The sequence below is a fragment of the Bos taurus genome, chromosome 12, assembly GCF_002263795.3.
Source record: "Bos taurus isolate L1 Dominette 01449 registration number 42190680 breed Hereford chromosome 12, ARS-UCD2.0, whole genome shotgun sequence".
Taxonomy (NCBI): Eukaryota; Metazoa; Chordata; class Mammalia; order Artiodactyla; family Bovidae; genus Bos; species Bos taurus.
This window is the reverse complement of record NC_037339.1, coordinates 29965063-29991047: the sequence shown is the minus strand read 5'-3', so window position 1 is coordinate 29991047 and position 25985 is coordinate 29965063. Positions and strand designations below refer to the sequence as shown.

The following is a 25985-nucleotide window of genomic DNA, read 5'->3' as shown; positions in this document are numbered from 1 at the left end:
AATTTAGCCTTCATTCGCTTAAGCTGAAAACTGCGCAAAGATGAACATCTGCAGTTAAAGCCGGACAATATTACTTTCTTCAGTCTAATCCCCTTTTGCTCCTCTTCCCAAATGTATGACAGTGCTCAGGAAAGCTTATTGCATGAATTACACAAATACACAAAAGTAGGGTATCCACGGCACTAGAAACACATCTTTTTACCATCGCACAGTGTCCTCAGCCGGCCTGGTGAAGCGCTGAGCACCTCGGTGCACCGGAGATGAGCTGTCGGGACCCTCCTGCGTCTCCATGGCGACGCGTCACAAAACAGCCTCCACCGCAGCACCCAGTCGAGCTGGTGGAAAGCGCCCCGCGACGACGGCCTCTTGGAGCAAGAATGGCAGAGCCGGGGCCGGAAGATGCGTGCCCTTCTCAATATGGCAACAAGAGACGGCCAAGTAAGCCTGCGGACCCTGCCACCTGGCCCGGCGAGGTTCGGGGGCGGGGTCTCTCCTGGAGCTGGGGTACCTAGGGCGAAGGCTGCCCAGGTCTTCAAGATACCGCGATCTTATGGATGGAACTCAATTTAAATAGAGGCTGGGAATTCAGGGAGAATGAAAGGGCCTTCATGACCTTGCCTCTCCCCAGCCCTTCGCCCTAACTCCTGCCAAACCCCTCCCTAAAACGCTCAGTTGTTTAAACGCCCTGTGAAATACCCAGAAGGGTACAAGGCAAAGGGAGGACTGACACCTTTGGGAGAACAAGGCTAAAGACAAAGACGAAACGGTGGTGGGGAGCTCTGAAGAGAGCAGACCCAGGGGGAACCCTGACCCCAGGCAGGATCTGAGAAACAGCCCAGAAAGGGGGGCAGGGCTGAAGAATGCAGAGACGCGACCCCCAGGCGCATAGGCAGCAGAGGCTGGGAACTAGAGCCTTTAGTACTGGCTTCTAATCTTCGCATCCCTTTCTTTCAAAGGGATCTTGTATCTAACAGAGGCAGTGCTTTTAATACTAATTCTGCATGCAAATGCTGCGGGTTTACTAACTCAGCTTTTTGTGTCGGTGGAGGGAGAGCCACTCTAGCTGTGATGCTAGTGGCGTGATTACTGTGTAGTCAGCTCCATCCTGGCCTTTCTCATGGCAATAATAACCCACTGCAGCCCTCTAGCTGGGTAATTGTGGTTCCCTGGTGGCTCCAGAGCAGTGGGGATTGTTCAACTGTAAATTCCCTAGGATTGCAGTCCCGGGAGAATGAATGAAATGTATACTTTCATCCCATTCATCCCTTTGTAAATTACAAATAGCAGATGAAAAAAAAAAATAATACAAAAATATTTACAACACCGAGTTTCTCTGTGGTGTCCAGGCAAACAGGAGAGGCAGAGGAAGGTACATGTTTGTGTGTGTGTGTGGGGGGGTGCTCCTCACCAGGATCTCCCCCTTCGCATTCCCCTTGAATCTCATCTCCCTATCTAGCCATGCTGTCTTGGTTTTTTTCACTGTCTGCTCTCCCCTCTCTTGTCTGGGAATGTTTCGATCCTCCAAGGTGTATCCCTCTTGGTTTACATACTCTGAGTGGCCACATCCTGCCACAGGGCTTCAAGTGCCAATTCATGGCTCTCTAATCTTTAGCTCATAAACTCCTCCTCAATCTCAGACCAAAATATTCATCTGTCTACCACATGCCATTGGATGTCACAGGAGAGCCTCAGACTCATGTACAAAATTACACTCCTTGTCCTCCTAGACACAGAAGTGCAGTGAGGAGGATCCCAGCTGCTCAAAGTAGAGGGGAGGGCACTGACACCTCAAGGTCATCACCAGGTCTCGTTGATTCTGCCTCCAAAGTGCCTCTTCCCCTGGGGGAGTTTGCCCCTTCACACCCAGTCCCAAGTCTCTAACAGTCACTCCATGCTGCTCCATCCTCCACTGATGGAAGGGTCACCCTCCAAAAGGTGGGTCTGATGTGTCAGTGCCCAGGTCTGGTCTCAAAATAGGATGAGGTCGATGATGACCACCGTGGGCTTATTGCTATCGAACTCTTACTATCGACTGGGCTCTTAAGTGCTGTATTCGTTCCAAAGGCTATCATAAATTAACATGAACGGGTCGCTGAAAACAACCGAAATTTATTTTCTTACATTTTGGAGACCAGAAGCCTGAAATCAAGCTATTGACATGGCTGCACCCCCTCTGGTGGCTTCCGGGGAGAGTCCTGCCTTGCGTCTTCCAGCTTCTGGTGGCTGTCGGCACTCTTGACCTGTGGCCCCATCACTCCAGTCTCAGCCTGCATGCTCACAATGGCCTCCTCAACCTCCCTCTGCCTCTCTCTTATGAGGATGTTGAAATTGCATTTAGGGTCCAACAGATAATCCAGGATGTTCCTCGCCTCACATCCTTCCTTGCGTCTGCCAAGAGTGATGGGGCCTAGGTTGGTGTTGCTTGCTTAGAAAAAACTTCCTGATTTCTCTGTCAAACTCAGAGCTTCAGGCTCAGTGATGGTTCTTTAGAGAGCAGCACCGCCTCACAGTTTTTCCCCACTTACTTGTCTATGCTTGAAATTCTCTCAACAAAGAGCATTAATTCTGCAATTGGAATAAAATGCTTTAAAGTGTAAAGTGAAGCAGGAGAATCAAAGGATAATGTCATTTCTAGTATGACGGGATCAGAGAGTAGACAGGAGTCTGCAAGCAGAGGGACAGAGCATGACAGGAAGGGGCTAAGCCTTTCATTAGATTAGGGGAGCCTCAGGTGGAGGTGAAACTCACCAAATGTGAAGAGATCATTTCACCCCGGTGTTAGTGAAATGTAAAAAGCCACAGGTAACTGCCAAGCTATGAAGGAGCAAATGACCACTGAATTAAAATTTAAAACTATATTCCCAAGTAATTTGGTGATACTCTGTTGGCAATGAGAGGTTGGGCAGATCAGTTCTAGGGTCTGCCAATGCAGGAGACCTGGCTTTGATATCTGGGTTGGGAAGATCTCTTGGAGGAGGGCATGGCAACCCACTCTAGTATTCTTGCATGGAGAATCCCATGGACAGAGGAGCCTGACAGGCTATAGTACATACGGTTGAAAAGAATCAGACATGACTAAGTGACTAAGCACAGCAGTGAATTCTCTGTCCACACTCTCCTGGGTCTGCCAGGGGCATTTGCCTTGTAGGTGGTCCCTCCCTCCTCCTGGAAACTCCTTTTTCCTTCCGCCATCCACAGCCTCCTGGTTCTCTGCTCATCTTACACTCTTCTCAGGCTCCTTCTCCAGCTGCTCCTCATCTCCCAAACCTCTTGATATTGGACAGGCCTGGGTTTCAGCCTTTGGACATCAGCTCTTCTAATGACACTCCGCCCCTTGCTGAGCTCACCCACTCTCACAGCTTTACAGAACATCTATACCATACAATGGGATTCCCTGGTGGCTCAGCTGGTAAAGAGTCTGCCTGCAATGTGGAAGACCCTAGCTCGATCCCTGGGTCACGAAGATCCCCTGGAGAAGCAAATGGCAACCCACTCCAGTATTCTTGCCTGGAAAATCCCGTGGACAGAGGAACCTAGTGGGCTACAGTCCATGGGGTCGCAAAGAGTGGGACACAACTGAGTGACTTCACCATACTATACAATCTTGCGCAGTCATTACAAAGAATGAATTGGAGCTGCAGCAGACGAGGGATTTTCATATCATGCTATTAAGTGACAGATAGAAGAGATACATGAAGGTTACTTTGTGTAGGATGAGCCTGTTTTTGTAAAACGAAATAGGACTAAAGCCCAATACATTGGGATTTCCCTCGCAGTCCAGTGGTTAAGACTCCACACTTCCAAGGCAGGAGGCATGGGTTTGATTCCTGGCCAGGGAACTAGATTCCACATGCCATGTCATATAGCCAAAAAATTAAAAATAAATAAAGAATAGGGGAAATTTAAAAAATATTTTACAAACCAGTTTATTACCGAATTGATGTACATATATATCAATCTGTATATGATTATGTCTGCTGGTCTGAAAGTCTGGAAAGAAACAGGCACAACTGTTAACCTGGGAGGAGGGATGGGTGAAGGGTGAGGACAGTATGAGCAGGAAGGAGTACGGAGAAGGGCTCCAGGAGAGAACCTGACTTGCAAACTATGACCCCCTTTGTGTAAAATCAGTTCATGCCTTTACAGATGTATCCAATATGATGCATGAAAAGTCAGGCATTAAAACAGTGATAGTGAGTGCATTAAGATGATAGAATTTCAGGTGAACTCCCTTTATATTTTTATGTATTGCTCAAATTCTTGAAAACAGCCAATGTGAATTCTCAAGGAAAACAATAGACTTATTCGAGTAACTTAAAGGAGGGCTTCCCTGGTGGCTCGGTGGTAAAGTATCTGCCTGCCAATGTGGGCGACATGGGTTGGATCCCTGGGTCGGGAAGATCCCCTGGAGATGGAAATGGCAAACTACTCCAGTATTCTTGCCCAGGAAATCCTATGGACAGAGGAGTCTGGCAGGCTACAGTCCATGGGGTCTCAAAGGATCAGACACGGCTGAACACAGTTTTATTTAGGGGGGAAACTCAGATGATTAAATTGAGCTTCCCTTCTTCCCTGGTGGAGCTTACAAGTTGGCCTTCATTCCTTTAGACTCTACATTACCACTCAAAATGTTTGTCTCTTGCAAAATTGTGTTAAGTATTGAAATAACATTTGATCAAACTATGCTGTCTGCCACATTTAAAACCAGTTTATTGTGCTCTTAGCAGGTGATACCAGTTGGGATTCTTATGCCACCACGATGAGGACTGCATTCACACCTAAGACAGGAACAGCACCTGCTTTGTTTCGGTACCTCCCTGTTCGTGCCACATTGATGTACACACTTGAACTTGTTCACCTGTCTTTTATTATTCAGAGTCCAAAACTGATAAAGAGTAGTCAGAGAAGGCTTATAGAAAATGCATTCAGATAAGACCCGATGCACACACAGGTCTCCTCCAAGCGTCAGAGAGGGTTTTCACCTTAAAACAGTATCCCAAGCCCCTATAGGGAGATTTAGAAATTTAATACACGGATCCTTCATAAAGCCACTGTGTGTCATGCTTTACAACAGAGTCAGTATATAGTTAATATAATTGTGCTACCCAAACATGGAGCATGAATTGAGTCCGTTACCTGGTTTATAGGAGGTAGGCAATAACAACTGAATGAATGGACAAGTGAGGAATTGTTAGCACTTCCAGCCAACTGTAGTCTCAGAAGGTCGAACAAGGTCAAGGTCCGCTTACCTTTACCTTCACCCCTCCAACTATTGGTTCCTAAAGCAATATTGCCTTGCAGCTTCTCCCCAGCTCCACCTGAACCGAGGGTGGTGGGAATTTCTCTCCATCAGCTGCCCCTCTAAGCTCGCTGGTGGGTGAGCAAGGGTGGGGCTGCCATCTTTCATGGCATCAGTGATTAATGGGAAATCAGCATGGAGGACCCTCCCTTGCCCGTATTTACTCTGTAGATTGCTTCCAATGTAGAGGATCTTTTCACCTTAGAAGTGCACGTTGTTGAGAAGTCCAATGGAATACTGGCCAGACTGCAGCAGTGCAGTCAGGCAGAAATGGGTTCTGAGCTGAACCTCAGCACCCTGTTCTAATTAGCCCTTATTTTCTCTGCTACCTTAGACAAGTAACAAGCCCAGTTTTACTTCGGCTAAAAGTTTTAAGGTTGGCAAAGTGGGAATGATGACTCCTGACTAACGTGTTTGTTCTGAGGACAAGTTGAACACACTAGTCTCCTGGCTAGCATGAAGAAGTTACCCCCCAGATTTCTGTTCATTTTCCCCCAGCCTAATATTTATGACAGACTTCCATAAAGCACAGGGCTGCAAGGCTCTTGATTTCCGAGTTGCTTGCTATCCCACTGAGTCACATTATGTCCCCTACGGGGAGATTTACCATCTGACAGTAACGGTTGTCTGAAGAGGAAACATTTGGGATGAAAGCCAGAACCAAATGGGTACTTATGGAGTCTAGATTAGTGGTCTTCAAATTCACGTCTTTTTAAAGTTCACAGGAAAGTTCTCATCATAAATTAAAATAGCTGTAAAACATAAAACTTCCAACCCATCCTGAATATTGACATTTTAAAACAAGACCATTAAATCGTTTCTTTACATATAACCAGTGAGTAATCTAACCATCTTAGCAAATTGATGCTCTCTGACCCTTTAAAAAATATATACAAACAAGCTCTTCTTTAATAGATTATTTATTTCGTTCTCTTTCCTTCTTGAACTCTTACTCCCAGTCCACTTCCTCCATAGAATTTTACCCTGCTCTAATATATTTTGTGTTTGAAGGCAATTTATTGATCACTCCATTATGCCTCTTTGCAACTGTTTCAGTATATTAATTGAAATTAATTTTTAAACATGTTATATGACTCCAAGTATTGAGTTATCACATTATTTTTAGTACAGAATTGCTGAAAGCAATCAACACATTACAAATTGTTGATAATTACTAAACACAAAAAGTAAATTTTTTGGAATTGCATCTTAATGAGATAAATGGGGATGTTTTGTTTTCAATTACTTTATGTCTCCATATTTGAGTGTTATTATTTTTGGAATAAGACCACACTCAGCATCAATTTTTCCTGCTTACTTTTTTTATTTATAAATGCTCATATTGAGAAGACTTGTTCTCATAATTAAGTAGATGTGAATGAAAGGAGTTTTAGTGAAGCATTGCCATTCAATACTCTGAACTCTTAATGGGTTTTATGGCAAAATCACAGGTGATTTTTAATGATTGATTGGCTGACAGCTTGGTTGGGTACTCCTTCACTTTTATTGAAAGCAAATAATTAGATGATTTGTCATCCAGTTATTGAGTTATTCCCTATCTCATTTTCTGAGACATGAAAAGGCATGTCTTAACAAATGATTATTAAATTACGTCTGTTACTCCTTCACTTGGAAGAAACTTATTTCATATTATATACTCAAAAAGGACTTGGAAAATAGGAACATTAATTTCAGTAAATGTTTTCCAATATGATATTTTTTTTATCATTACATACTTTAAATCTATTTTTATCCAAAACTTTGAGCTGAAGATTTAACTCATGTAATTTACACCAGGCTTACCTAGCTGGTAAAATCAGTCATTGTCCAACCAGCAAGTGAAATTAGGTTACCTCCTGTCAAAATAAAACCTGGCTACACTTATAGTTCAAATAAATGTTAAAATATGTTTTGAGAAATATTATGAAAACTACTGATAAATTATGGAATGCATATTTTAGTGAAGATTATTAAAAGTAGACAGGGGAAGTGTAAAGTGATTTAAGTCTAATATGATTAATTATATCCAAGTAATAAAAATAATACAGTGAAATGTATAGCTATATATGTAAGCTATCTTTGAAGTGAGGAGTATGAAAAAAAAAATGAGGTTTCTTAGTTAAAAATGTTCTCATGTGTGCAGAACTCTGGTGCTTGACTTCGGCAAATAATTAAATAATACCATGCATAAAAATCAGAAACAATTTAATTGATTTCTTTAGATACCAAACAAATATTTACTATGCATTTAATGAAAGAAAAAGTTATATAGGTTAGCATATAGTTATACTTGTAAAGGAGAAGGCAATGGCACCCCACTCCAGTACTCTTGCCTGGAAAATCCCATGGATGGAGGGCCTGGTGGGCTGTAGTCCATGGGGTTGCTAAGAGTCAGACACAACTGAGCGACTTCACTTTCACTTTTCACTTTCATGCATTGGAGAAGGAAATGGCAACCCACTCCAGTGTTCTCGCCTGGAGAATCCCAGGGATGGGGGAGCCTGGTGGGCTGCCGTCTATGGGGTTGCACAGAGTCAGACATGACTGAAGCGCCTTAGCAGCAGCAGCAGCATACATGTAAAATTAATAGTATGACAAGCTAGCATATACTTTCATGTATTAAATATTTTACATAATAAAATAAAATGAGGATTGGCTATATTGAAGTAAATGTTTTATAATACATATGGGTTAAAAAAGTAGATTTAAGTATCTTATTGAATGACGAATAAAAAAAATCTGAAAAAAGATCACAAGATTTTCATGTACCAGTTTTATACAGTAAATCTTTAAAAATGTGATAGTCTCAGAAAGATTCCAGTTACACTGAAAAGAATCAGCATTGACATCCTGTACTGTTTCATCTTCACAGAGATGCTCTTCTTTCCTGCTATCGACATATCTTAGGGACGTTTTTAAAAGCTGGAAAAATGCTTACATTTAAAGATGTGAGTGAAAGAGCCATTTTCAGCAATCTATATTCTCTGCTCTCTTAGAAGCTCTCCTTAGAGAGGGATGAACATTTGATAGTTGTTAGGAAAGGGAAAACTAGCTGTTACTCTCAGCCACACCATCTACAGCATACCTACATACAGGACATCCCCACACAGGCCAGAATACTCTGGTTATAGTCCCACCCTTTACTCTTGACCTAGAACAGCAAGTCCTGGGTAAGTGTATGAAATTTGGGTTACAAGAGGGTTCCCTGAAAGCACTATAATGAAGTTTCCCTTTGCCAGGCACCCTTCTCATGGTTGGCAGCTTACACCCCGAAGTATAGTGATGAAGAAGAATGCAGGGAGCAAGAGATGGGAGATGCGGGAAAGACCCACATAGATATGCAGATTTGTACTTGGGGAGACACATTAGGAAAGAGTATACTGAGAAATGCAGATGTGCAAATCGATTCCTTTAAAGTAATCTGTTCTGTGTTCCCTTTGCAAAAATCTTCATGTACCTTTGATGACTTCGGTTTGATTTAGGACCACAGTCATGCTTGCATCTGCTCATCTGAATGACAAGTGAAACAGTCCAGCATCCAGATGGATCCCACTTTCCAGATGTTTGGTTTCTTGCAAACATAACCTGAATCTAACCCATTCCTCCTTTTTTTTTTTTCTTAAGTCAACATGAAATATTTTAGACATAGAAAAAGGAATATACAATAAATTCCCAATTATCATCCAGCTATAATAATCAACAACACATGGACATTTTTAATGTATATCCTCCACTTAGCCTTCCCACTCAATAATACTGAAGCAAAATCCAGGCATTATATCATGCTAATTCTAAATATTTGGGCTTCCCTGATAGCTCAGATGGTGAAGAGTCTGCCTACAATGCAGGAGACCCAGGTTTGATCCCTGGGTCAGGAAGATACCCTGGAGAAGGGAATGGGAACACACTCCAGTATTCTTGTCTAGAGAATCCCAAAGACAGAGGAGCCTGGTGAGCTACAGTCCATGGGCTTGCAGACAGTTGGACACAACTGAGTGACCAACACACACACAATTCTAAATATGTTTTTATGTCTCTCTGAAAGATAAAGACTCTTTAAAAATATGTAACAATACCATTATGTCACCTAAAACAATTCCTTAATCTCAAATAGCCAATCAGCAATAAAATTTCCCCCAATTGTCTCATAATTAAAAAAAAAAAAAGTTGCCTAGAAATTGAATCCAGACAAGGTCTATGCATTGTATTATCTTTATTCACTTAATCTACAGGTTTCTCTACTTTTCTTTCTTTTCTTTTCTTTTTTTTTTTGAGAATTTCTTTGTCAAAGAAGCAAGTTATTCTTCTGGATTTTTTTCTGACTCCACCCTCATCATGTCATTTAAAAACATCCTCTTTTTTCATATATTTCCTGTAATCTGATATTCCAAAGACTTCATCTGATTCAGGTTGGGTATTTTAACAAAAATATTTAATAGGTGTTTTTTTGTGTGTATATTCACAGTGGCAACTACTGATCATTTCATTATTTCAGTAGGGACTTGAAAACCATTGGTATCCTAATTCTTATATTTCTTCCTTTTATTAACTGGAATACTTTTCATAGAAACTTTTCTTTACCAAGTATCTGGTTACACTGAACTACTTGTTTATACAGAAGAGTACTCAGTTCTTTAAAAAAAATTAATTTAAAACTTTAATGAATTTCAGATTATTCTTTTAAATTTCATATTAGGACTCCCATACTTTTGTTAAGGGCCATCCTAAGATACAGGATTGCTTTGTTCAGGGAAACCTAGATATTGAATTATTTCTGGCATCAAGCCTTAAGCTAGCCAATCTTTGAAAAATTATTTGACACGTGTACTGTTGTGAAATTGTTATGTAAATCTTAGTTTGGTTTCTACTCTTTTCTTATAGTCAGAAAAGTACCAGAAGGCTAGGATATACATATTCACTTGGTGATCCTATTCCTAATCAAACACAGTACAATGATGAGTATGTCTGGAAACCATATTCTAAAGAGGATTCGATCAATGTTGGGACTTCAAGAGGAATCAAGAACCACAGATCTTACCCTAGTCAGGTAAGATACTATCTACATATCTTTTGACTTTAATATTATATCCATAATCCATAAGAATGAGAGTTTGGATATATCCCAAAGGTCCTTCATCATCTACAGCTATGGTCCTTCTTAGACTATTTTTTGCTCACTTTCTCACAATTATTTCTAACTACTTCTCCCTTATCCCCCTAAATAAGAAATATTTTTTAATTAAAGTGGAATTCATGTAGCATGAAATTAACCATTTTCATGTAAACAAATCACTGGCAATTGCTATTCATAATGTTATACAAACACCATCTCTATCACATTTCAAAATATTTTCATAATCCCAAGAGGAAACCCTGTACCCATTAAGAAATTACTTCCTATTTCTCTCTCCCCTTGTCTCTGGCAACTATCAATCTGCTTTCTGTCTCTATGGCTGATATTCTAGATATTTTATATGTGGACTCGTACCATATATGACCTTTGTGTCTGGCTTCACACTTAGCATTGTTTAAAAACATCATTTTCAAAGTTCACTCACATTGTCGCATCTATCAGCACTTCATTCCTTTTTGTGGTTGAATAATATTCTATTGTATGTATATACCACAATTTGTTTATCCATTTATCTATTGATTGACATTTGGGTTGTTGCCACCTTTTGGCTGCAGACTCCGCCTGCACTGCAGGAGACCTCGGTTCGATTCTTGAATCAGGAAGATATGCTGGAGAAGGGATAGGCTACCCACTCCAGTATTCTTGGTCTTCCCTGATGGCTCAGCTGCTAAACAATCTGCCTGGAATGTGGGAGACCTGGGTTCCATCCCGAGGTTGGGAATATCCCCTGGAGAAGGGAACAGCTACCCACTCCAGTATTCTGGCTTGGAGAATTCCATGGACTACATAGTCCATGGGGTCACAAAGAGTTGGACATGACTGAGTGACTTTGACCTTTTGGCTATTATGAACAAAATTGCTATGAACAGGTATGTACAAGTATTTGTATTTGGTATATGCATTCTCAAACCATCACAATTTATACTATTTTGATTATCCAGAATGCTCTTCTCTTGTCCACCAAGGTAACTCATAGGCTTAGTTTAAAAAGAGCCAGCTAGAATTCCTTCTCCACTAAATGAAAGTAGCTGACCTTCTCTCTGTTTTCTAGGTACTGTGTACCCTTCTCGCATCATAAAAGGCAAAGCTCAATTGTAGCAAAGGATTTCATTTATTGGGTTTCCACATGGCATGGTGCCACCTGGGATGGAGCCACCTGGACATGTTCAATGGGTAATAAGGTAGTAGAATTTGATGGTCAGGTCAGTAGAATTTAAGGTCAGGATTTGATGACTGAAATGATGTAAAAGACAAGGTGGGCAGTGAAAGAAGAATGCTGTTTCTGTTTTTACTTGGATGGCTGGGTCTATGCTGATGCTATTTACTGAACTGGAACTTTCAGGAGGACCAGGTTTGGTGGGGAAGGTTTTAGGGGAAATGTGAGCTCAGTTGAAGGCATGTTGGGTGAGGATATGTCCAATAGGCAGTTGAATGCACAAATCTATGACTCGAATGGAAAAGGTGAGCTTTAGATGTAGACTTTGGAGTCATTAGAACACACACACATGCCCCATTTAATTTGGTTCCTCATGGCACCCACATATAATCTATTTACCTCTTGAGTATTTTCCTTAAGATTTATAATTAATGCCAAATAGTTACAATATTACACTGTATATGTATACATATGACATACACATACATACTGGACAGCATTTATTTTCCCTTTAAGTGTTATTGAAGGCTCTCAACAAATGGCAGCCAGGGTGGCAGGGTGTCCTGTGCTGTCTCAACCAATAAGAGCCAGAGTGGGAGGGTCCTGTGCTGTCTAAGCCAATGAGTGTTCCTTTGCCAGCCTGTAGACTCTCCCATCACCTAAGTTGAGAGTCTATTGCATTATTTACTCTTCTGAGGCCTCTCTGCATTTTTGGCCCATTGTTTTGCTTCACATCCCACATTCTATGCATCCAGAAACCTTATATACCTATAAAATATATTTAGAATATGATCACTTCTCCCAGCCATATTTTCTTGTCTTCCACATGAAAAATGAAAGAAATGACAAAGCTCCATGTTATAGCTGGGTCAGATGATGGCTCTGCAAGACACTGCAACTTCATCGTGGTAGCTGGGTGTAAAGAACTCAAAAGAATGTGTATACAAAAACACTTCCCAGGTGGCACTAGTGGTAAAGAACCCACCTGCCAATGCAGGAGATGTAAGAGACCTGGGTTCAATCCCTGGGTTGGGAAGATCCCCTGGAAGAGGAAATGGTAACCCACTCCAGTATTCTTGCCTGGAGAATCCTATGGACAGAGGAGCCTGGCGGGCTACAATCCATGGGGTCACAAAAGTTGGACACAACTGAAGTGACTTAGCACATACATACAAAAACACATGTGTTCTTCATTCCATAAGGTGAAACCCTGTGGATTTTCTTGAAAATTGTGTTTGTATCCATAGGACTTCTTTCTCTGGACACTACCTCAATCAACAACCTCATTAAAGAGCTACTTTCCTTGGAAAATTGCTGCATCAATGGAAGAAGTTCGGAAGGCAATAGGAAATCAGTTTATTTCCATCACAAAGAGAGATTTTGTGGACCGATCGATGGGTAAACGTTCATTTTTCTCCTTTCCCTGGTAAAATGTTAGGCACCGGAGTCTCCATGGTGAGCAACACAGATGTGGTCTCTTCCCTCAAGACACTCACAGTATAGACGTGGAGAAAGGCAATTTTGCAAACAAGAGTTGACCTAGTGAGCACCTATAAAAAGGTGCATGTTGTGGGAAATGCGGGGTTCTGTGGGTGCACAGTAGGACATCAGCCTAACACTGGAGGAAGAGGTCAGGATAGGCTTCTTGTGTCCAAAGGACAAGGATGAGCCAGGAGAAGATGATGGGGTTGAGTTAAGCCTTCTGTCGCAATTATTTACTGCTGGTTTACCATTTTAAAAACTCTTATGTTAAAATTCCTTTTATTAAACTGATATGTGCATAGAGTGAAATCTAATAGTTACCTACAGGTTCACAGTGAAATAGCAATTCCCTGACCCCTCCCCCATCCACTCTCGGTCCTACTCCCACTGACTATCAATTTCCATCCTTTCAACTATTTATTCTTATGGGATCCTCTGTATTTTAAAATCATATCCTCGCACTACTCTTTCTGATTCATCAGTCTTAGGCATTATGATGGACTTCAGTTATAGTAACTGAGGATGTGGTCCTCCTACAATTCTTTCTCATGTCCCCTCCATCCATCCTCTCAATATAAGTATATTACAAATTTGGAGTTAATGCCATTGCTAGTGTTTATATTATAATTATGATCATATGATATATTATAATTATGTTAACACTGCTTGGGCTTCCCTGGTGGCTCAGTGGTAAAGAATCCATCTGCCAAAGCAAGAGGCATGAGTTTGATCCCTGAGTCAGGAAAATCCCCTGGAGAAGGAAATGGCAGCCCACTCTAGTATCCTTGCCTGGAAATCCCATGGACAGAGGAGGCTGGCAGACTATAGTCCATGGGGTCACAAAGAGTTGGACACGACTTAGAGACTAAATAGCGGCAACAACAAACACTACTGAGCCAAATGATATTTTATGGGTATATTTCCTTTTAGTTCTCTTTTGCTTTTTTTACCATTCAGTTCAGTTCAGTTCAGTCACTCAGTCGTGTCCAACTCTTTGCGACCCCATGAATCGCAGCACGCCAGGCTCCCTGTCCATCACCAACTCCCGGAGTTCACTCAAACTCACGTCCATCGAGTCGGTGATGCCATCCAGCCATCTTATCCTCTGTCGTCCCCTTTTCCTCCTGCCCCCAATCCTTCCCAGCATCAGAGGTTTTTCCAATGAATCAACTCTTCACATGAGGTGGCCAAAGTACTGGAGTTTCAGCTTCAGCATCATTCCTTCCAAAGAACACCCAGGGCTGATCTCCTTCAGAATGGACTGATTGGATCTCCTTGCAGTCCAAGGGACTCTCAAGAGTCTTCTCCAGCACTACAGTTCAAGAGCATCAATTCTTCGGCGCTCAGCTTTCTTCACAGTCCAACTCTCACATCCATACATGACCACTGGAAAAACCATAGCCTTGACTAGACGGACCTTTGTTGGCAAAGTAATGTCTCTGCTTTTGAATATGCTATCTAGGTTGGTCATAACTTTCCTTCCAAGGAGTAAGCGTCTTTTAATTTCATGGCTGCGGTCACCATCTGCAGTGATTTTAGAGCCCCCCAAAATACAGTCTGACACTGTTTGCACTGTTTCCCCATCTATTTGCCATGAAGTGATGGGACCAGGTGCCATGATCTTCATTTTCTGAATGTTGAGCTTTAAGCCAACTTTTTCACTCTCCTTTTTCACTTTCATCAAGAGGCTTTTGAGTTCCTCTCCACTTTCTGCCATAAGGGTGGTGTCATCTGCATATCTGAGGTGATTGATATTTAATAATTAATTCTTTTAAAATGCTTAGTTTTCTATGTGCCTGTCACACTCACTAAATCCATTTTTACCTGGTCCAACATCTCAGTACATCGCCTTCTGCTGTGCCTGGTGTCCCTGAATCCAGAGCTTCTTTGGTTCAGTTTTGCTCCAAGAACCTGTCTAGGAAGGGTAATCATGTGACTACCATGAGGTCAAGAAGGTGATTCAGGGAATTCTAACCACTCTGTATCCAAGTTTTGACCAAGATCACCCATTTTCTGCCCTGAGCCTCCATACCAGCCTTCCACTGAACCAATTCCCTCTGACTTTGAGCCTGCTGCAGTTTTGCTGTGTGGATTAGCTCATGTGGATTTGCTGTGTGGATTTGCTGTGTGGGTTAATTTTGTTAACCCCTTCTGCAGTCCCTTCATTTCAGCTTTCCCTACTTTGCTAACTCAATTGCTGCATCTCTATTTGGTTTCCATCTTCTAAAAATGTGTTAACCTCTCCAATCTGCTCTCAGTCTGGTCAAGTGTGGGGAGGGAGGAGTCATTTGCATGGTTGCCATCCACTGGGTTTCATAGGAAGCACTGCTAATTCTTTTACTTCCAAACCTTTCCAATCTGGTCTCTGCCCCATCTGGTCATTGAAGCTACTCTTGTCAACGTGCCCAATAATCTGGCAGCATGAAATGTCAGTGGCTGCTTGCTCCTTCTTGAAACAAGAAGGAGCAAGCGGCCTTTGAACTTCTGTGACACCATACTCTCCTGGTTTCCCCTACTTCTTTGTGTCTCTCTCTCTCTCTTTTTTTTTTTTGGTCTTTTTTTCTACTTGACTTCTAACAGAGTTCCTTAGGGTTCCTGGTTCCTTTATAAAAGCAACTCTCCATCATCCCGAGGATTTCTGCATTTGTATCTCTTCCTCAAGTCCTTCCTTGGGCCCCTGATTTTGTGTATTGGGGGATCAAGTAGAGGCCTCATTAGGGTTCCAAGTCATCACCTTCTTCTTCCCCTAACACTGAACTTTGTGTATCATCTACCGACCCCTGCAATTCCTTCGCCACATGGCAGCCAGAGGCTCTTTCACAGTCTAAACTGGATCGAATACCTCTGCTGCTTCTTTTCACTGTCTTCCTTTGCACTTTGAATAAAATCCCTGTTCCACTTCGTTCTCTTGGTTCACAAGGCCCTGCAAGCCTGGCCTGGCCCTTGCTTTCCCTCTCATTCACTAGTCTCCAGCGACATGCGCCTTTTTTCAGTTCCTTTAAGATTGCAACCTCTTGCCCACCTTTGGTCAGCACTCAGCCTGTCCCCTCTGCCTGAAAGGCGCGGTTTCATTTTGTCACTCTCTCGACTCCAGCTTAAATGTCACCTTGCCTGTGAGACCTTTCCTAGATTTATCTGAAGAGGCCTGCTGTCATCTTGTTTGCCCGTCGCCTTTGCATTCTGCAGTCATGTGTTGACTGATTCTTGTTTCCTGTTGTTTGTGCTTTGCTCTTTCCTCCATGACTCAGTACGCCCCCCAAAGCTCTTATTCACTCAGGGCCTAGTACAGCATGTAGCCTCATTCCCTGTAAATATTTGTTGAGTGATGGAGAGAATCTTTGGGAAGTATACTTTCTGAAGCTGGATGGGAACAGAATCAAAAGACCTCCATACTTGCAGATAAAGGGTCATGGAAAAACATCTGAAATGTCAGCCTTCTTAAAAGATGTCTTTAAGCTTCCAATTAGAGTTGTGCTCTCTGCAAGCACAAATTACCATTTCCCCATGTGTGGATAAATACCCCAGACCTGTCGAGACTCCCTCCTAAATCTCTCGCCTCCATCTGCTTCTTTCCCTCCCCATGGCCCCTGCCTTAATTCGGGCTATCATCATCTATCTCTTGGATAACCTCTAATCCACTCCCCTCTCCAACTTTGTCTCCTCAAGTCCATGTCCATACTAGGGTCATAGTAAGTTTCCAGATGTGCCAATTGACATCACTTTCCAGCTTAAAACCCTTCAGTTATATCCCCCTCCCCACCGTTATCCCCAGGATAAAAGCTAAGTGCCTTAAGGTGAGTGCTGTATAATCTGGTCCTTGCCCACCCCCTCAGCGTCCTCCAGCCCCTATGACTGCCCCCTACCCTCCAGTTTTACAATGCCTCCTGTAACCTTGTGCCCTTTGCCCTCTGCCTCTTCTGTGTGAAGACTTCTCCCTCCTTTTATTTTTAGCCTATCTGTCCATGTGTGCTCAGTCACCAATTCGTGTCTGACTCTTTGTAACCTTATGGACTGTAGCCCCCCAGGCCCCTCTGTCCATGGGATTTCCCAGGCAAGAATACTGGAGTGGGTTGCCATTTCCTCCTCTAGGGAATCTTCCTGACCCAGGGATCAAAGCCATGTGTCCTGCGGCTCTTGCATTGGCAGAAAGTTTCTTTACTACTGAGCCACCCGGGAAGCCCTATCTCTGTCCGTATTTGAAGTCTAAATGTAAACTTCATTTCTCTCCCAGGAGTCTTCTCTGATCCTCCAGATTTGGATCAGCGCCCCTCCCATGTTTTTATAGCTCCTGTTCTTTCCTCTTCCACATCATTTATCAAATAATATTGTGATTCCCTTTTATGTATCTGTTTCTCTAATACTTTAAGCTTCTGAAACACAGAGACTGTGTCTTGTCTTTGAATCCTCATTATTGAATTAAGGCCAATGAGTGAGAAGCAGTAAAAGGGGCTTGTTTACACATTCAGGCTTGAGAACTTGGCTTTGATGAATTAGAACAGAACTAGCTTTCACCTGGCTATAGATTGAGTGCCCTTGGTCTTAGTCATTTTGAACAGTCCTTGCTGTGGATTTACAGGGGCCTTTCTGCAGCCATCATGTGCTGTGTGTGTAAGTTGCCTCAGTCATGTCCAACTCTGTGCAACTGCATGGACCGTAACCTGCCAGACTCCTCTGCCCATAGAATTCACCAGACAAGAATACTCAAGTGGGTAGTTATTTCCTTCTCCAGAGGATCTTCCCCACCTAGGGATCAAACATCATGTGCTGTGCTTAGTTGCTCAGTCATGTCTGACTCTTTGCAATTCCATGGACTATCTCAAAGGGGCAGTTTCTCCCTTTGGGCTATAACTACTCTGGTCTCACCTTTGTGGAAGTGTGAAAGAGTCGCTCAGTCGTATCTGACTCTGTAACCCCATGGACTGTAGCCCACCAGACTCCTCTGTCCATAGAATTTTCCAGGCGGGAATACTGAAGTGGGTATTCATTTCCTTCTCCAGAGAACTTCCTCACCCATGGATCGCAGCTGGGTCTCCTGCATTGCATGTGCATTCTTTACCAACTGAGCCACCAGGGAAGCCCTATCACCTTTACCAACTGGAAAAGAAAACCAGTGGGAATTGGTCTCCTGAGGCACAGGGATAGTCCCTCGGGGTGGGGTTGGCACTGGGTCAGGTTATCTTCTCTGTTGGGACTTCAACAACATTACGGCTGCACTTCAGCACTCACATGGTGTTCCTCAGATCCTTCTGTATCAGCAATTTCTCCCAATAGTGCTGAAGGAACTCATTTATAGGAAATTTTACAAAGACTATAAAACCATTAGTTAAGGATTAAGAACTAAGAGTTACTGTAAGCATATATCATGTAGGCAGTCACTAGAGTGTGGTTCAGATTAATTACTAATACATAGCAATTACATTTCTTTTTTCTCTTTTGTTCACTCAATTTAGTAAATATTTAATGAGGTCTATTATGGTGATATGTACTAAGGATCAATGAAAACTTACTCTTTCTCTTCAAAGGAACTCAGAGTAAATCCAGAGCCTGATTTTTGTCATTTCTGGGTCTTCATCTCCAGTTGCTCTATATGGACAAGTCTCTCAAGACCCTTCACAGTGTGGATCCTAACCTTCCCCTCCTGCTTCACCCTCAGCTACTGTTCCTCCCTACCCTGCATTCTTCACATTCACACCAACTAGACTGCATTTGATAAACGCACCGTGCATTTTAGCTTCAGTGCTGACCATTCGTCAAAACACACCTTCTGCTGTGTCTGCCTTTCTTTATTTTTAATTGAAGTATAATTGCTTTACAGTATCATGTTGGTTTTTACCAAACATCAACATGAGTCAGCCATAGGTTTACCCACGTCCCCTCCCACTGTATCTGCCTTTTGATTCTTATCTTCCTTCCACCTCTGGGTTTCTTTTCTTTTTCTTTTTTTAAAGATTTTTCATGCAGACCATTTTAAAAGTCTTTGTTGAATTTGTTACAATATTGCTTCTGTTTTTTATGTTTTGGTTTTTTTGGCCAGGAGGCATGTGGGATCTTAGTTTCTTGACTAGGGATCGAACCTGCACTCCCTGAATTGGAAGGTAAAGCCTTAACCACCGAGCTACCAGAGAAGCCACTCCCTCTGGACTTCTGTAGCACCTTATCCAAAGCTCTGAGTCAGTGATTCTTAAGCATATGGGAAGCTTGTTCATAATATAAGTGCCTGGGTCCCTCCCACATCTAGAAATTCTCAATGTCTAGGATGAGGTTCAGCAGGTATATTTTGGCATAACCTTCCTAAGTAATTCTGATGTATTATCTCCATTTGTTACAGTTGCAAGGTATTACATTCTGTATCTATGTCTCCTGTCTATCTCTTTCTCATCACACTCATTTTAGGTTGTCTTAAGGTAGAACAATGACTTCATTATCTCTAACTTTGGCACAGAACACATGTAGGAACTGAAAGCATTTGCTTTTGAGTTGTAGCTAGGAAAAAGGGCTAGACATCTGCAACAAATGGGAATTTGTTTATTAATAAAGATATTAGAGATGTGAGTCTGAGTGAACTCCGGGAGTTGGTGATGGACAGGGAGGCCTGGCATGCTGCGATTCATGGGGTCGCAAAGAGTCGGACATGACTGAGTGACTGAACTGAACTGATTAGTAATTCACAAAAACTGAGTTATATAGATGGTACTTACTAGCAACAATACCAGACGGTTGTCCAAAATATCTTAAGGAGTGTCCTGATTTTGGAGCCCTAGAGTTTTCCCTTCTCTCTAACCTTGTCTTCTCCTCAGGCAGTTTATGAGGTCATTATGAGGGCCATTGAGTACCCATGTCCTCTCTCCCTGCAACATCTAAATTAAGAGACACCATGTAGTGAAACCCTTTCCCACTGTGCTGTTCTGGATGGAGATCATTCTTTAAAAAATCAATATTAAACTGCTCTTGGGTGCCAGTAGATGACATCACATATTGCTTGATATACAATGTACATTGGAGTCTATTTCGAGAAGACCTATTGAAAAACTATTTTGGAAGAAGAATTAAGGTTAGTGTCAGTAGTAATTAGCACTGTTGTGACATTGCTCATGATACTCCTATTTTTAATATTTTTGTTCTGATTAAGGCTGGTGTTGTGTGATGTACCTCTGAACCAACATTTTGTAGCGAGAATTAGGGGTGAGCTCATTCTAAGTAAGATGATGTGATTCTCTACTTCATTAATCTGGTAATGCTTGTGGAACTTGACTTTAGCTAGTGCGTCAGAGGTTTTAATGATCATATTAGTGAATATTTCTTAGCAGTTATTTCCAAGAATAATACTATTATGACCCACTAATAACAATGATCTGGCCTAACCATCCATCAGTAAGGTCTTTTTTGAGTGGTTCTTTTCTAGGTAATGGGGATGATGTGTACTGCCCATCTAAGGTTGCTGGATTGGGCAAATAAAAATACAAGATGCTCAATTAAAACTGAATAATGATATTGCATTAGTGTCTCACTTGTGTCTGACTCTTTGCGATCCAATGGATTGAAGCCTGCCAGGCTCCTCTGTCTATAGGATTTCCCAGGCAAAAATACTGCGTTTGCAGGCAGATTCTCTACCATCTGAGCTACCAGGGAAGTCCTAATAACAGGTAAAAAATGAGTACTTATACAGACACAAAAAATTATTCATTATCTGAAATTCAAACTTAACTCCACATTTCATTGCAAGGGCCTTGTGCAGCAACCAAAATAGCAACTACAACAAATTTAACTGAACTCCTATATTTTATATGGCAACCATAGCCCTGTCTAAAATATCTCACTCTGCTTCCTAACCCCAGCCCCAGAGCCTAGGCAGGACTACTGGAGTGAGGTGTGCTGTCTGAGTCCATGAAGCAGAAACAAAGAACACTCCTAACTGATGAACAGTATATTCATTAGAAACTACTTCTGATCATTTTAGCCTATGCTTCCTGTGCCTGATAAAGCAGAAAATTACTTCTTGGTTGAAATGTCCATAAAAAATACATTGACCATACCTCTAAATGCAAGAAGAGACGGTTCTGAGTGTGATAAATTGGAAGCTACTGCCAGAAGCAAAATGGAATGAAAATATGATGCTATTTAGAAATACCTTACAAGGAGTAATTATTGCCTTCCATTTGTACCTCTGCCCCAGATCAGAAGGATAAACAGCGTTCTCAGATGTTTCTAGAATGGAAAAAGTTAGTTCCCCGACCAGCAGACACAGAATTTCGACGGAATTACCAAATTCCAGCTAAAATTCCTGAGTTACAGGATTTTAGTTTCAAATATGGATGCTACTCGAGCCTACCCATTGCTTCTCAAGGTCTAGGTGAGTACACCTGTAACTTTTTAAAACAATTTTGTAGACTCTTCTTATTCCGAGATTCCTCAATACATTCCACAACACATTTGTGGGACCTGGCGAGTCCCACAAATAAAGGCTGGGATTCTCTGCCCAGTGACAGCTTCTTGTCTTTCCTTCCCTTGCGTCTCTCTAGTCCCTTCTGTGCTGTTCAGCCACATGAGGAGCCAAGAGCGCACGAAGAAGCAGTCCATCTACCAAAGTGATTACGGGAAAGCCTACCTGGATTTCTTGACAATTCTCAACTCATTCAGCCCCTCTCAAGTCACAGAGTACCTTCAGGGTGTTTCCTACAAAGGTAAGATGAGGTCTCAAGTTACTATTCGATAAATTACAGGTCATAATAATACGTGGCTTTCCACCAAATAGAAACTTTCCCAACTTCTAGCCCGTGGTGTTCAATATATATGTATGTGACTACAAAAAGGTGGCACAGTGGTAAAGAATCCACCTGCTATTGCAGGAGATGCAAGAGATGCAGGTTTGATCCCTTGGTCAGAAAGATCCCCTGGAGGAGGGCATGGCAACCCACTCCAGTATTCTTGTCTGGAGAATCCCATGGACAGAGGAGCCTGGAGAGCTACAGCCTGTGGGGTCACGAAGTGCCAGACACGACTGAGCATGCATGCAACATATATAGTTTTGTGTAAACCTCATCCCATTGAAAATAAGTTTTTATTCGAAGAAGCCCCAGTGAATATATCCCCACTTATTAAAAAGAAAACATCTAGCTTTTCACTTACTTCTGATCTCACTTTGCTGTGGTTGAACTGCTCCAGGGCGACTTCTCTTTTTCTTGTGGTTAATTGATTTCTCCAGTGGAAGTCTGTGCTCTCTCACAGCTTTGTTTTAGTTTGTGTAATCTTTATTTCCTGTTTGGTGCTTTTGTGTGTGTGTGTGACAGTCTTCTTAGGGTACATGCAAATCTTCATGTAGCTCATCCTCAAAGAGATAAATGTCATTCAGGACTGGTTGGGTCACTTTCTAGGACACATATTCCTATATCACCAAACTAACATGTTATGTACATTATAAAACATTCAAAGTTCAATGTGGGATCACAAAAACAAATGCAAACTTAGGTGGAGAGTAACTCAGCTGCGTGCACACATACACACACACACACCCTGATCTCTAGCCCTCAGATGGCATTCGTCACACTGAGCACAAGGACAGGCAAACATCACTTGCATGCTTTCTTTCTCTTAGTTTTGGCTGCACAGATGGTAATTTCTAGGAGTTACAAAGCTTTATAGCTCCACCATGTACAATTTAAAAATATGTAGTTAGTATTAGGGGACCATAGATGTTCATAAACAGACAAGACTCCTTCAATTTCCAGATGAGGAAATGGAGGCTGGGGAGAGAGGGGCCTCCCATGATCAGTTATCACTCAAAGACTGCAAAGCCTACCAGTACTGGTAGGCAGAAAAGCAACCCTGGCTTTCATGTAACTTTTGGAGCAATAGTTTCTATTGTTTTGTTTCTCATCGCATCACGCAGAACAAGCACTGTCTAGGTGCTTCACATATAGCATTCTTCATCCGTTCCAACACCTGTGCTAGGTAAGTATCAGTACCTTGATTCAGAGATGAGGCAACGAATAAATAGAGATGACACATGTGTGCTCAGTCATGTCTGATTCTTTGCAACCCCATGGACTGTAACCTGCCAGACTCCTCTGTCCAGGGAAGTTTCCAGGCAAGAATACTAGAGTGGCTGCACAGAACAAAAGCCTAAGTCTATTTCATTCCACAATCCATGCTTTTTCCAGGAAGTCTTGCTGATCCCTTGAATATTGTTTGCTCTTTTTAGTCAATAATTACATTCAAGAGATGTTGAATATTGAAGAGTCTTTTTAGCTATTAGACATAATAGCTTTGATTATCGTGATTCTTTTGGTCTCATTGAATTCATATTTAGAGTACTATTGTCAGGTATTTGTCACCTTAGAAATTTCTCTATTTAGCCCTGAAATAGTTAAGTGGAAAATTTCATCCTGTTTTTCTTCATAATTTTCAGAAAGGCAGATTCTTGATCGCTTTATTCGCTCCTACTGTGATGTGGGCCAGAGGACGGATAAAAAAGAAAAGTAGTTCAAATGAAGAACATCTGAAAGTAACTGAGTTCTTTTCTCAATAATCAAGAAAAAATAAGATCCAAATTGTTGTGAATTATAATTTCATCATGACTTGGTGTAATTTTGTTTGTTTTCTTTTTAAACAATAAAATCATTTAAGGCTGAAAATCATCCCTTGCCTCCCAATCTATTCCCACCCAATTTTAACTGCATCCAGTAGGTTTTGATATAATGTTTTTTCGCCATTCTCTTTTGGATACTTACTTTGTGTCTTCAGTTCTGGTTTCCTCTTTGAACCAGGAATTATGTGGAAGAGGTTTCTTAATTTTTCAATAATTAGGGGATGAAAAAATTCATTATTGTTGATTTTGAATTTGAAAGTTGAAAAAACAAATCTCTGCTTTTGGAAAATTAGCAAACATTTTTTATGCCAAGTATAAGAATGATTTGTGTATTACATGAATAGCAGAAGAAAAAATGTATAGTTAATTGTATTTTTAAGCCACTTCTTTGTCTTAATTGTATATTTTCACTGTCATATTTCTGAGGCAAAAATATTAAAAACATTCCACAATAGAAGTGTTTTCATCAATGTCTCCTAGTATTTCTGGGGTTTTTGCTACATACTTTTGGCTCCTATGTTGTTCATCAGTGCTTATGACTTACACAGAGCTTCTTCATTTTCCTATTACATGTTATTCTTCTTTGACCATGTTAATGGTTTTGACTTTGAATTATGTTCTAATTTATATTCATGTTGCCATTCATGCTGGGTTTGTTTTTTCTGTGCATTTACTTAATTCCAAATTTCTCTCTCTCTCTCTCTTTTTTTTTTTTTCCTGTTTATGTCTTTCTTGGAGCACCGGGGATGTAGCTGTGGCCCACGAGTAATTTCATATGGATTCTGTCTCAGTTTAGTGTGTGCAGTGGGACTTCCTGTCCTCCCAGTACTCTCCAGAGCATGGCCCATATTCCATCAGGATCTTGAACCAAATATTAAACACTGAAGAGCCCTTTTTTCAATGAATATTTATTGAACACCTTTTATGTGCCAGGCAGGGTTGTAGGTCTTGGGGATACACTAGCAGTGAAAAGACATGCATGGAGCTTGCATCATGGAGAGAGGGACAGATCAGAAACAAGTGAAAATGAACAGGAGAATTACAAAGTGTAAGTGCTACACACAGCATAGGGCTTCCCTGGCCACTCAGATGGTAAAGAATCTGTCAGCAATGCAGGAGACCTGGGTTCGAGTCCTGGCTCAGGAAGATCCCCTGGAGAAGGAAATGGCAACCAGCTCCAGTAATCTTGCCTGGAGAATTCCATGGACAGAGGAGCCTGGCAGGCTACAGTCCATGGGGTCACAGAAAAGTCACACACACGACTGGGTGACTAAGCACGCATGCACACACACTCACAGTGTAAGCAGCGTTGTGATAGTCCAAGGCTCCTGTAAGGAGGCCTGGTTTAAGCTGACCCATTAAGAAGAGGAAGGGCCAGCCATGCCAAAAGATGAGCAATAGCTTTCCAGGCTTGGGGAACAGCAAGTCATCCAAGTAAGAAATATCTTGAAGTGTTTCTCAGAGTGTTCTGAAAAGAGTCAGAGGCAGAGTGGCTGAAGCATAGTCGGCTGGGGACACGGGGCAGAGGGTCTGTCAGACAAAAGAGGTCAAGGAGGGGGAGTCAGATCTTGCATGGAGAGAGTGTCGTTGGCTCTTGACAGCATGGGCTCTCTTGTTCTCGCTTCTGTGTTCCAGAATAGTCAATAAATTTATGCTAGTACAAGTTGTGTATCCCTGTGAACATGGTTTGGTCTTATGTTAACCCACTTCCTCAGACTGTGCTAACAAAGCTTCGCCTGAGGCTGAGGGTTTCATCTCTCCAGACGTGTTATAGCTGTATCTTCAGTTTTCCACTGTCCTCCTTTCCACAAAGGTCCATCTAGTCAAAGCTTCAGTTTTTCCAGTAGTCATGTATGGATGTGAAAGTTGGATTTAAAAAAAAAAAAAGAAGGCTGAGTCCTGAAGAACTGATGCTTCTGAACTGTGGTGTTGGAGAAGACTCTTGAGAGTCCCTGGACTGCAAGGAGATCAAACCAGTCAATCCTAAAGGGAATCAATTCTGAAGATTCATTGAAGGACTGATGCTGAAGCTGAAACTCCAATATTTTGGCCACCTGATGCTAAGAGTTGACTCGTTAGAAAAGACCCTGATGCTGGGAAAGATTGAAGAGGGCTCCAGTCCCTGGGAGTCCCAGATGGGATCACTGACCTCTTTTTAAAATTTTTTTGGCCAGGTTGCCTGACTTATGGAATCTTAGTTCCCCAACCAGGGATTGAACCTGGGCCCTCAGCAGTGAAAGTGCAGAGTCCTAACCACTGGCGTGCTAGTGAATTCCTGATCCTTGACTTCTTAAATTATTTTTTTTTAATTTATAGATATTAAAGTTGA

At 41.8% G+C, this 25985-nt stretch overlaps 1 protein-coding gene across 6 annotated transcripts; it reads left to right on the top strand.

Annotated features, from left to right (window-relative positions):
- The first annotated feature begins 56 nt into the window (after positions 1-56).
- On the top strand, positions 57-24122 carry TEX26 (testis expressed 26). 6 transcript variants are annotated; one of them, XM_059892012.1, is made up of 8 exons: positions 68-438; positions 4728-4809; positions 9116-9250; positions 10181-10346; positions 12837-12987; positions 21245-21421; positions 21591-21752; positions 23477-24122. In XM_059892012.1, the coding sequence occupies exons 1-8, from the start codon at positions 261-263 to the stop codon at positions 23548-23550; spliced, it is 1125 nt and encodes a 374-aa protein (XP_059747995.1). In that variant the 5' UTR covers positions 68-260; the 3' UTR covers positions 23551-24122.
- The last annotated feature ends 1863 nt before the right edge of the window (positions 24123-25985 follow it).